General features: G+C 51.4%; 4 protein-coding genes across 4 annotated transcripts; all 4 read left to right on the top strand.

Annotated features, from left to right (window-relative positions):
* Positions 1-382: 382 nt before the first annotated feature.
* JN550_011280 (uncharacterized protein) lies at positions 383-1361 on the top strand (the record flags this gene model as incomplete). The annotated part of the gene is made up of 3 exons (XM_049309628.1): positions 383-470; positions 539-1023; positions 1098-1361. The coding sequence occupies 3 exons, from the start codon at positions 383-385 to the stop codon at positions 1359-1361; spliced, it is 837 nt and encodes a 278-aa protein (XP_049166773.1).
* A 389-nt stretch (positions 1362-1750) lies between these two features.
* Positions 1751-5211, top strand: JN550_011279 (uncharacterized protein; the record flags this gene model as incomplete). Its single annotated transcript, XM_049309627.1, has 6 exons — positions 1751-2750; positions 3025-3204; positions 3559-3848; positions 3905-3956; positions 4021-4216; positions 4275-5211. The coding sequence occupies 6 exons, from the start codon at positions 1751-1753 to the stop codon at positions 5209-5211; spliced, it is 2655 nt and encodes an 884-aa protein (XP_049166772.1).
* A 697-nt stretch (positions 5212-5908) lies between these two features.
* JN550_011278 (uncharacterized protein) lies at positions 5909-8200 on the top strand (the record flags this gene model as incomplete). Its single annotated transcript, XM_049309626.1, has 1 exon — positions 5909-8200. One exon carries the CDS (start codon positions 5909-5911, stop codon positions 8198-8200), a length of 2292 nt encoding a protein of 763 aa, XP_049166771.1.
* A 1717-nt stretch (positions 8201-9917) lies between these two features.
* Positions 9918-10400, top strand: JN550_011277 (uncharacterized protein; the record flags this gene model as incomplete). The annotated part of the gene is made up of 1 exon (XM_049309625.1): positions 9918-10400. One exon carries the CDS (start codon positions 9918-9920, stop codon positions 10398-10400), a length of 483 nt encoding a protein of 160 aa, XP_049166770.1.
* Between the last annotated feature and the right edge of the window lie 2593 nt (positions 10401-12993).

The following is a 12993-nucleotide window of genomic DNA, read 5'->3' as shown; positions in this document are numbered from 1 at the left end:
GTATGCTGTCAGACGTGCAAATGAATATTACCCTTGGCACGGCCTAGATGATTCCACGCAGAACTCGTATGCATATTATAGCTATTTCTTCATTGGTCCTATACCCTATAACAGGAAATATGTCAGCACAGAAAATTGATAGTTCGGAAGAAGATTACTGTTGACGCCTTGGCGCAACTGAAAACGGTCGTCTCTTTCTCCGGTTTGGTGTTGGGTGCCTTGAATTGTTCTTGAGCCGCCACTTCTCTGCTTCGTTTTCGAAGGCTCCTGGTCACGATGTCCCCGACCTGTCGCTCATTTCTTCCCCGTCGGTCGTTTATCCTTTGCTTTGTCTTCCTTGTCCCGGAGTAGTGCCTCTTCAGTATCGCAAGACTTGGTTACCATGAGGTCTTTTTGCGCCATCACCGGTCTGGTTGTCATCGGACTGATGGCCTGCGTGGAGGCTTCGGTCAGAGCAGGTCCCTACCAAAGTAAGTCTTACCGAGACAGATTGTGACGATTGAAGGAAAATATTGCTGAACTGTGGCCATGGTATTAGTAATGTACCTGTGGAATGCCTATTGTATCGAAGTCGAAACGTACGGTCATGGGAACACGTGGACGGCGCAAAATTGCAACCAGGGCAAAGCAAACCCCTGTGACTTCGACGAGTTCATCAAACACATCGAGATGGCGAGAAACAAGCCGGGCTGGACGGGTTCGACGGGCGTGGGCACCGCGAAGGACCTTGATGTGATTCAAACGGCCGAGAACCTGAAGACGCTTGGTTATAGCTCGACCATCGATCCGGCCAAGCTTTCCCCCAGCAGTTTTACTAAACAGGACCAGCCGACTCTCGGACGCCTGCTGCAGGATAGTTTCGATGCCATCCAGCAGGCAAAAACCGACATCCTCAAGGTGTCAGGCAAAAGCTATGCCAACATTGCCGACTTTGTATACAACGCGGGAGAGTCGTTGGATGTTTGCATCGACATGAGGAGAGCCGACCAGGCCGACGCCCTAATCAAGGACTACAAGGCAGGGGTGAGTTGCAGCAGCGATGATTACAAAGAAAACGGATGACTGAGGCTGACTGACGGTGGGCTTGGTAATCGCAGATGGCCACCTACGGGTTCACCGACAAGGATGTTGCATACAAGTCGCCCAAGCCCACTTTGCCTAACGGTGGGGACTTTGATGAAATTGACGTCGAAGCTACGATCAAGAAGAATCCCAACTTAACTGAGGCTTGGAAGAAGTTCATACGGGACTATGTCAGCAACTACGACCAACTCGCAGGCGCACCCCTGAAGCACACGACGGCTATTATCGATCTCCAAAAGATCCGAGACGGCATCTGGGGGTCGTTTTCTTGTTTTTAAACCTTGGATTCCATACTAGTCGGAACCCACTTTGCCAAGTATTTTTTCTTTTGTCGGAGATCTTAAGAGGGTTTAGAGGTACATTATATCTGATCCATCGTCGAGTGCTCGGAGGTTATTGTTGGACAAGCATTTGGGCATATTAATTTGTTCTGAAACTTACACGTCTAATTATGTATATATCGAGAAGACGCGCCTCTAGTTGATGATACTTACCTCGACCCCGCCATTAGAACAACATCCTTGCTTTGTAATTAAGCAATCAATGTATTTAATGTATTTATCCTCCGTTGCACTTACAACAACCGCTTTCGCCTGTCGAAACTTCTCTTACAAACCCCAAACCATCTTCGCGAAACACAGCGAGGAACTGCAGTGACATGGCCACGATGGATTTCCCTCAATTTTCTAATTTGCCCACTGAAGTTCGACTCCTGATTTGGTCGCTCTGTGTTCCAGGTCCCCGCGTCTACGAAATGGGAACAGCGGCCCGGCGCGAGAACCACAACACCCTACCACGTACGGCTTCGCTATGGTCCCCGCAGGCAGGCGTGACGCCAGTGGTGTCTCACGTCTGCCACGAAGCACGTCAAGTTGTGTTACAGAATCGTCACTATCTGATGGACCAAGATGAGCACCGGCCGCTCCCGCTGCGCAAGGGTATTGACATCGTGCACCTCAACTGGCATCCCGGTTATAATGACCACGACTATCTTCCCGACGTTCCAGATCCCCTCCCAAAGTTTCGCTGGCTGGCTGGTCAAGCAGGCGCGGCCTCTGTCAGTGCCGAATTACTGCATCCCTTCAACTATGAGGCTTGGGGATGGTTCCATGAAGAACACGAGATCAGTGATCCCATATTTCACATCAACTTCCTTACGGGTCGTCAGTATCATGTCGTCTTGGCTATCATCGAGATCCACATGTCCGAGTACGCCGCTGCGGCCCAGACACAGGTTTTTGGGACACTGGGCGAGGAACCCATTCAGCTGGTTGATCCGCGAGACACAGCAACCATTGTCAAGTTTCGAGACGCCTGGCGGACGGGGCAACACTTGGATGAGCCAGAAATCGCCAAGTTTTTTGCCACCGTCCTTGACTCAGCCGAGACCTTCGCCGCAAGCGTTCAGCAATGGCTGCAGGAGCTCGAAATGGCGTGGATTTGGCACAGGTGCAACATGCTGGGCGTCACAGAGCAGGGCCGCAATGAGCTTTGGACGCCGGACCCCTCCGCTTGGTCAGGCGGACACATACAACCACCGCCGCCCCAGCTATTTCAAATGCGCAATAGATGGGCCGGCAGGAAACTCAATAGGGAAAGCCCCTTGGTACAGACCCAGCTCCAGCGGATGCCGCGCTTTGTGCCGGCCCTGATGTTCCGCCACTGCAGTAAGATGTGTAGGCCCAGCTCACCCAGACCCGCGGCTAGGCCTATCAGGGGAAGGGGACGGGGGCGGTAAAGCCAAGTGAGGATAAAGGGAAAGAAATCCTTCCGAGCATCAGCGAAGAGGCAGTTAATTTCCGGACGTGTGTATAAAGAAAGCTTACCTATTTCAGACCCCAGAACTTTTCACAATCCCATCTTCAGTATAGTCTGGAAATCCCGGACCGCATTCCCTTCAATTGCTGGGGCTAGAGACTGGCTTGCTGACATAATTGTCAGAGTATTGGCTTGGCCAACCAGGGTTCTCCAACTCCATTAAGCTTTCCGTTGACAGGGGACAACCATATTCAAATCATGAATCCCGTTACAGGGATATTTACACCCCTAATCTCCGGTGCCATCTTGGCAACTGCCCGCATTGGCGTCGCCCAGCTCACCAGTCACCTGCCTATGGCCACTGTAAGCAATAGGTGCTCTGACTTCGTGGGGCAATCATGTTATTTTTAGAACATGGTACTTTCAAATCGCTGTTCCCAAGAGACATGCATAGTGCAGGCCAATAGTGAGAGCTTAGCTTTAAATCGTCGCTATGTGAGTAGGGGTAGCCTAACCTGGTGACCACTCCTATACGAGCTGACAAAGTCTAGAACTCCATGTCATCTCTTGAGTATGAACGCAATATCGGCTAACTACGGGATATATTTCCGGGGCTTTCTCACGGGTCAGAGGAAGATTGTATACCAGCGAGACCATGGCGTAACAGTATAACTACCACAGACTTCTGGGAACACGAACCCTTATGATCTACCTCAGGCACTCGTGCACACTACTTCAGCTCCCCGGAAGTCTCAGTGTCGATGAAAATGGCCGTTCGGAATTTGGTTCTACTTGCCGCTGCCCTTGTGGGCAGCGGAAGCAACCCAGGCTCTGTTGCGTTGGCGGCTTCGTCCGGCGATATGGAGGCCATGGATGCCCAGCCCAACTACCCCTCTGATCCGAACACGACGCCCTACTGCTCGTGGTGGTGGGACAACGATGGCTCCATCCCTTGTGAGGATATGCCTGACGCCTGGGGAATTACCATGGACGACTTTGTACGATGGGTAAGTCTGCCTAGCTGCATTTGATCTCACTCAATATCTCTGACCTGATGTCTTAGAACCCGTCCCTAGCTTCTGGCTGTGGCGCCTACAAGCAATTCATGTCGTACTGTAAGAGGCTCCCAATAATTGAGACGACCCTCTCGGTTGCAGGCCTGGATTAACTAGATTCTAGGCGTTGATGCTTCCGGCGAGCCCCCTGTATCCACCACTGCCAAGCCTACCACGGTCACTTCCACCAAGATTTCCACCACGATGTCATCTTCGGTGCGGACAAGCACCACGAGCACAATGGTGACATCAACAACTCGTCCAACCACCAGCAATACGCTTACAACTCCCACCACCACGACCTCGACGAAGCCAACAAAGTTTGTCTACCGTATCTTCCACCTTCGCTCCATGTCTAGTTACTGACCAGGCTTCCAGTGGTATCGCTACCCCGACCCCTATCCAGCCGGGCATGGTAGAAAACTGCGACGCCTTCTACCTGGTCCAGTCAGGGGATAACTGCGAGGTCATTGCGTCCAAGAACGGCATCTCTGTGACGCAATTTCTGACGTGGAACACGGACATCGGCGGCAGCGCGTGTAACGGGCTGTGGGCCGAGGCGTACGTGTGCGTATCCGTGATCGGACACACGCCCGCGACACCAACCACGACCAAGCCGGGCAACGGGATCGCCACGCCCACGCCCACGCAGCCCGGCATGGTCGACAACTGCGACGCCTTCTATAAGGTGGCCAGCGGGGACAACTGCGACGTCATTGCGGCCAAGAATGGAATCACCACCAGCCAGTTCCTACAGTGGAATACGGAGGTCGGCGGCACGGCGTGTAACGGCCTGTGGGCCGAGGTCTACGTCTGCGTCTCGGTCATCGGCCACACGCCCACGCCCACGACGTCGAAGCCCGGAAACGGCATCGCGACTCCGACTCCAACACAGCCGGGGATGGTGGCCAACTGCGACGCCTTCCACAAGGTGGTTAGCGGCGATAGCTGCGCAACCATTGCGAGCAAGAACGGCATCACGGTCACGCAGCTGGCAGCGTGGAATGACGTTGGCGGCACGTCGTGCCCGGGGCTCTGGCTCGACGTTTACGTGTGCGTGTCCATCGTTGGGCACACGCCAGCTACACCCACCACGACGCGGCCTGGCAATGGAGTGGCTACCCCGACCCCGACTCAGAGCGGCATGACGCCCAATTGCAAGTCTTTCCATTTCGTCGCGACCGGTGAAAACTGTGCCACTATCGCGTCCAAGTACAAAATCTCCACGACCCAGTTCATCAACTGGAATCCCGCAGTGGGATCCGGGTGCGCGGGGCTCTGGGCGAATACGTATGCTTGTGTAGCCGTTTTGTGAGCTCGTATATTCTACGCGGGTTCATTATCAAATAATTACTTGACAAATACCCTTAAAAAGGAACAATATAAATTATAATCTTCAATTTAAAATAAACAAGTTTTGAGAAAGATATATTTTTATAAATGAAAAACTGACAGTTATAAACTTTCGGACTGCTCTCAGCCACCTATTTGAACTACAGACCTCGCATTGATTAAAACTGCATGGCGGCCCATAAAATTCTATTCCCAAGCGGGGGCTTCGCGCAGTCCACCGTATTAAGTGAATGTCGTTGCAGGTTGTATAACTGGCGGAGAGCGGTCCGCATAGGGCCAGTCCCTGGTGTTACTGATTACTAAGATTACCTTACCTGTACGATCCCTAAGCATGGGAACGACGTCATACTGGCTTCACTTCCGCCTCCACTGAGATGCGAATTCACTGCGCACATTGCGGGTAATTAATTTCAGACTCATTTGAGATGTCATGCTTTTCAAAAGAAAATGCTCGTGGATGGGGTGAAAATTTGATGTAATAATAATCTGAAGCTCTAATGTAAACGGGCGTGAGATCCGCACATATCCATACTCTATCAAAAGTGGAGTAACCTGCCACCACATCCACTAGCGCCAGTATTCACCTGACAGCTCACCGTCACTCGAGTTTTATTACCTACAAGTATATAACTTACGTCCTCCACCCTTACGAACAAAACATGCCGGAGTTGGACGTCCATACTATCTGCGACCTTCCTCCTGAGCTGCTTCTCCAAGTGGCCCAACACATATCCTTCAAAGACCACGCTCGATGGCTCCTGGCAGATCGACGACATACGAGCTGTCTTTGCCCTATCTTGTATCTCAGGCTGCTACCATCAAGGACAGCGGCCTCAAGCTCGGGTGGGAATGCTACTCAGATTACCCGACAAGATGTGGTGTGGTGGGCAGTAGAGCATGGGCTCGTCTGTACCTTGGAGAATGTCGACAAGGTTGAGGACATGGCATCCTTCTTCGACACAACTCTGACTTCAAGTGCGGCTGGTCTCGAGTTAACGCCCATCCACCAAGCTGCCCTCTGCGGACACACACCTGTCATCGACTATTTGCTGCAAAAGGGGGCGAATGTCAACGCCAGCACCACAAATGGCTTCCTTCCCATGCATTTGGCTAGGACAGGTGAGGTGGTACACCTACTTGCTGACCGTGGCGGGCGGCTTGATCACTATGTCACTGAATCCGGTATGTCGGCTCTGACAAGCAGCATCTCCAACAAGTGCGAGCCCAGCGCTGTCACCGCGCACCTCCAGCTCGGGGCAGATCCAAACCATGTCGCCCAGGACGGCACAACGGCTGCCGAAATCGCAATTGTACAAGGCTACGTTGATGCTCTTCGTATCCTTCTCGATTTCGGCGTCGATGCGAACAAGCCTCTTCCAAATGGAGGTTCCCTGCTATACAGAGCCATATGGCTTGGGGGGAGAGATCACAATGCCGAAATGGCCACAACTATGGCCACCATGCTCCTGGATCGAGGAGCATCTCCCAACAGCGGCCTCGATTCAGCATTGGACGCCTTACACAACAGCGAACCATGCCATACACCGATTTTGTTTCTGGCCGTGATGATGCCATCTTCCGTTGACTTGGTTCAGCTGCTTCTGGAGAGAGGCGCAGATCAGTCCATGCCATATACTAGGTATAGAGATCCCTTCTACACGGCTGAGAAGCCACTCCGTGGATTCGAACAGGCCTATGATAAATCCCTTGTCGCCAACCTTGTTGCTGCCATGGTCAATTCCGGGGCTTATCCTCCAGACCCTGAGGGTATCCGAAAACTAGAGCTATTGATCCAGTACGGCGGCAACATCGACACGACAATTCAGGACCAAACGTTGCTGCAGTATAGTCTGCGTCAGGATGGCTCACAAGCCGAGAAGGCCTTGGACATAGTCCAACCCCTCATCGCACTCGGCGCTGATGTAACCCGTGTCGACTCGGAAGGCAATAGCACTCTCCACCTCCTGTGCGGGAGCTTCTTCCACCGAGTCCAACGGCGTTGGGACTATTCTCGTAGCATATGGTGCACTATGCTGCTCCGGCCGTCGCCCCTCTCTTCGCTTATCGACGTGCTTGTGGATCGGGGTGCCGACCCTAACGCAAAGGACGCTCATGGAAGGACTCCCTTGATTCTTCTATGCAGGCATGCGCACACAGTCGCAACGGCATTGCTGATAAATGTTCTCATACAGCATTGGCGTGTCGACGTCAACGCCGTAGACAGGCGAGGCTGGAACGCGCTGCACTACGCTACCGGAGAACCGGCGGACCCGTTCCACCACGAACCCTGCTTCCGCCTGCAGGTGCTCTTGAGCCGCGGCAATGAGAGAGCGGCCTTTGGTGCGAATGATCTGAATGCTTACAGTGCGTCTGGGCGTACGCCTCTCCACCTGTTACTCGAAGCGCGAGATAGGCCATCGGGCCGACGCGACGAGGAGATGCAACGGCGGATGATGACCAAGACAAGGGCTCTGACAATGTTAATACGGGCCGGCGCCGATGTGCGAGCGCGAACACGCCGGTCATCAGAAGCTAGTATTTCATCGGCCACCAGTGCCGGTGGGGGAGATACGCCTCTGCACCTGGCATTGCAGGGCCACGAACTGGAAATGTCGTTTTCCACTCGGCTTCTTCCCCGCCACGGCGCAACTGCCGACATCAACTACGTGTCGCCGAGCCTAGGACTGACGCCGCTGATGATGGTAGTGGCGGCAGCAGGTCGCGGTGAGTTGTCCCGGAACATAACCGAGGAAATGAGTCGCTTGCTGTTGACGGCTGGAGCGGATGCTCAGATGCGTGACGCCAAGGGCCGTACTGCTTGGGACATATTTGTGGAGCTCAAAGGCCTGCCCTCGTCCATCTCGCCGTGGACTTTGTGTTTAGAAGGGGTGGCGCCTGGGAATCTGGGCACTGACAATAGCCCTGGTCCAAAGGACAGATCGATTTTGTAATTATATATGTACCTGATAGCTGCCTTAGCAAGGCTCTCCATATTCAGGGTGCCATTGGAAACCATTGAATGGGACAGATTTTGTTTATGGAGTTAGAGCTGTCACGTATCTTGCCGGGAAAGCACAGGTACATATCTATGATCTGAGCCTTGTGGCCCAGAGCCTCACTTACCGATTTGGCCTTCTTTGAAGTCCCTTTTGCATACGTTGACTTTTCAATTTCGCGAAATCTTCCTGCAGTCTCAAGTTACCTAGTCCGTTCATAGTAAAACCTCCGGTGTTTTCTGTAAATCCTGAAGCGTTGCGTGAACGTGTAACCGCATTGAGACATTGTTTCCTCTCAGCCATATGTTTTCGCGCCGTTCTTGCCGACTTGCACTGCTTGCTGCAGGCACTACCAGAGCGAGGCCTGGCCCCGATTGAACGGGCTACTGGATGCTAGAGATGTGCATGCCCTCCAGCAGGCTTCATATCGTACTCGCAGCACTGGGAGATTGTCGATAAGGCGCTGACAAATTAATTTCAAGGACTGCCCTTACTGCTTGGGCGGCTGGCCGAGACTATGCTTCGGATTCAGGTACCGTTTCCCCCATTGAAACTCGGATAATTCCTAGGCGTTGACACGGACCAAATGCCACAAGATGTCCAATTAAATGAATCGAACCTCCCACTATCCCTGAAACGGCCTCTATTTCCCTTGCTATTACCGGCATTCCCTACAAATAAGCACCGGTCAGTGCATTTTGCTTCTATGTATGGAAGCTGGAAGCTGGTCCGTGTCAACGCGTAGGAATCATCTTGAGTTTTGACGGTACCCATCGTCCGAAGGAAGTACCTAGCAAAAGCACAGCCTCGCATTCGATCCTACAAGTCTTGGCATATACTTACAGAGCACATGCAACATGACGTCAGAGTCTCGGACTCTTGTCTCACCACGCCACCGCGCGCGACGATCGATCCTGACTGCTTCGTTGTTGCTGAGCTTTGCCGGTGCGCACATAAGATCATGGCTACGGGTTGCAGCAGATCGCCAGTTAGCTACTGCTCCACTTCCTCCAGGTTCTTGGCCCGATGATTTAGACGATTGATGCAGCTGACTATAAGGGTGAAGACCCGGCTCCAGCAAATCGCAGTCCTTTTAGAGCTTTTATATTGATGCCTAGTTTGGACCCAGAATTCTGTAGGAGTATTCGGACGTCATTATCGTCTAAACATGAAGCAGATCTTTGAAATGACTAAGACATAATTCATCCAGTACCAAAAATATCAGGTGAACTGTCATGGCAACGCCACTGTTAACGTCTCCATAGCCCTTCCGATAACACCCTGGTGATAATTACTCGAATCCCAGTACGTCACTTCTTGCTTCCTTTGAGGCTCTGATACTGTTTTTGTTACCGTTGACGTCGATTGATGTACAGGCTATTTGGAGTTTGTCCATCATCGAGATGAGAATAGTATTTCCAATCCCGAAAACTTATGACCGGCGTGTATATATACTGCATGTAAGTACTCTTTATTGTGAAGAGCGAGGACTCTGTCACACGCATACAGCGAAGCCAACCATCTCAATCCCTCTTGCATTCACGATTACGCAACTTAGAAGCACAACCACCACCTCAGCCATCTCTCTCCCCAACTTCAATCTTCAGTCATACAGCATATCTTCATGATGGCGGTCCGAGCAGCTATTACCACCCTCCTTTTTTGCTCAGCTATGTTGCCTGGCGTCTCGGCAACGGCACCTGAGGGTTTCACCGAAATTGTTCGCAGAAAGGGTGGAGACCCCGAATGCTCATTCTCCACCAGAGAGAGCATCTCTAGCTGGAAGCTTACTGATTCTGACAACGGAAAGAAAGCATGCATAGGCTGGGTCACTGCAGGCGAGACCTGCAAGCCATGGAAGGAAGAAGTTTTCAATGATCTGAAAGAGGTAGTGAAGAAGCAAGCTACTACGGACGGACAGCTCAAGTCTAGCAAACAAGGACACTGGTTGGCCGGCTGGCAGCTTGGGAGCTCGGCCACGGCCGACCGAAAGAACTTCGGTGACAAGTTTGCCTTCCTGCTCGACGACGTGAGGAAGGAGCCCGAGGGCAAGTGGAAGCAGGGTTTCAAGAGATGGTACTACAGCTACGACTCGAACTTCATCGTCATCGACTGGAACAACGGCTGGTCGAACAAATGCGAGCAGGAGGCATAGGATGAACACTCGATGTTTTGAACACGACGCGCAATTATGAGTAACTTGTGCGCGGATACAAGACACGGGTTTACGTGGAAGTCTTTAATCTTGAGTACACATTTGTAACGCATGTACCGGTATTTCTTGTAGTCAGTAGACTGCTTTACTGTCCTTAATATGAATGGTCTCTTGCGACTTCTGACTGATTTCTCATATTTCCTCTGCCGTCCCCGCGAGAAAGTTGCCGACTGGGAGAAAAGGAGAGCTATCCCTACAGCCATCGCGTTTGCTATTCTTCACCTGGCGGTGGACCACCACGCACCTCTCGTACCTTACCACAGCAACGACCTGCACCGTCCAAGCCATGACACACTGCTGGCTCCTGACAAATATCTTTTTAATGCTTTTTGCAGCATACAAAAAGGCCCGTCCCTGAATCCACGATAACATCACTGTTGGCTTGCCCTATTAGGAGAAGACAAAGGAGTGCCAAAAAGTGAGATTTACCACCAATCACCGCAACGTTATCAGCCAGGGACACTGCTGAAGACAGTGGACACTGTTCAACTAGGGGATCCCGAGCCACGCCGCCATGACATTTGGCTGTCATTCGCGCTTTTGTAGGATCTCAAGGCTCTCGAATCGATTCGTGGTTGTGGGTCAGGCACGAGGTAACACCATGCCTACCCCAGATCCTTGACACAGAGGAAGAAATGTGCTGCTGTGCTGCCATGGTGCATGGGTTGAAATATACCTTTGTGTGCGAACTTGATCCGTAGTCTGAGCTAGATAAGGATCTAAGAGCATCTGCAAACCACGTCTTAGAGCTTGATGAAGGAAGGCAGACAGTAAAAACGTAAACCCAGACAAGCTCTTATAGTCTGTGGTTGGAGGAGCCTGATGTGCGTGTTGTTTATACTCACACAGCACCGGTATGTTCCGTCGTTAGGAGCATTCGATCTTCATGTTGTATAGTTTAGCAGTCTCCCACTGGCTCGGCGCCTGAGCGCTTTCGGTGACAGCACATTGCCACATTCGAAGGTAATTAACAGGATGAAAGTGGTGGTGCTATGTATTAAAAAGTTCATGGTCAAATTCAACCTCATTATATGAATTGATAGAGATCTCCTCCACACAGGTATGAGGCAGTGTCAGCCGTACCACACATATGCAAGTATACCACACTACATGCTACAATATGGCGAGCGTGGTAGAAAAAAGTGTATATAAAAATAAAAAAACAGAGTCCGCCAGTCCTCGCGTCGAGGCAGTGAAGCAGTCTTTCATCTGTAATGAAGGGAGGGATTAATGACCGCAGTCAGGTTTAGAGGTCGAACAGAAAACAGAGGGACCAATGAACGAAAAGCTGCTATAGTAGAGTGTGTGGCAATAATTCCTCAGGAAACTTAATAAGCGCATCACGAAAAGGGGAGTCTCCATGATCAGGAGGCATCGAGCGATAGAGCTACAATTTGAAGTGATCTGGGGCATCGACTAAGGCAGCCACAGTGCAGACCCCGACGTCGATTTCAATCGCCAGGTCAACAACCTTCAATGCGCCTGCAGTGGGAATGCAAAGCGACAGCATGAAGTGCCAGTGTTGTACAATGAAGTGAGTCACTATGGCAATATCAATCTGAATAAGGTAGCAATCTTCTAACAACAGGTAGTCCACTGTTTGCTGTCATAGTGTAGTGGTGGAGTTAGCGGTTAGCGAGCTCCGTCACCTTCGGGTGTTGTGCTGCCCTTCTCAGCCAGTAATGCCTCATCCACGCTGCTTCACTCGCAGTAGCGGCAAGGGTTCGAATCCCAGGTCTACTAACTAACCGTTTTTTTTCTCTCCTCTTTGCTCTGCCTCCCCTTTCCTTTTTGTCAACCTTTTTGACCACTTCACCACCTACCATATGCGAACCCAGTGACGACCCCTTTTCTTTACAGCAGCTCGTATCTCTACCCGCATCACCATACTACAATTTCTTTTTTGACGAATAGTTGATTGTACTTAAGTGACGGCCCACTACGACCACATTGTGAAGCACAGTGTCATGCGAGACAGGTGCTTGGGGTTTCACTCATCTGCCCGGCCAGAACATTTGTCACATGTTGATTTTATGGATACAAATGAGCACGCTTCTGTCTAAAGGAACAAAGGCTAAATCAATTACAATCCTTAAAGACTGTTTGAAAGGGATGCTCTGATCTGTCTTTTTTTGTCTAATAATTCCGCAGGAGTACCAAGGCCACTCTTTACTCGAATAACGGCATGCAGCTTTTTCGGTTCGGTCCAGTTGAGAACTTCGTATTTCTCCGCCAGAGTCAGGGACTCTGGGAAGACCAGCGCCTTACCCACAACATCGCCGCGGGCCATAAGAAGAGTGCGCTACGTCCCAGTTATCCTCGGGTCCAAAGCTTAGATATCGAAACGGAATCCTGTACCTTGTATTCGCTAAGTTCCACATTTCGGGATTGGGCTTTTTCATACAGCTCAAGGGGTAGTTCAAATGCCTTAGTTGGACCGAGAGCCCGAACATTGTCGGTGTCGCGAGCCGCGTTAGCACGCTTGCGGGCGTGGTATTCCGCTACCATCTCAGAGGTCATACGGACCCTAGAA

Source organism: Neoarthrinium moseri (genome assembly GCF_022829205.1).
Source record: "Neoarthrinium moseri strain CBS 164.80 chromosome Unknown scaffold65_Wmoseri_CBS_16480, whole genome shotgun sequence".
Classification (NCBI taxonomy): Eukaryota; Fungi; Ascomycota; class Sordariomycetes; order Amphisphaeriales; family Apiosporaceae; genus Neoarthrinium; species Neoarthrinium moseri.
This window is presented reverse-complemented; position numbering and strand designations above follow the sequence as displayed.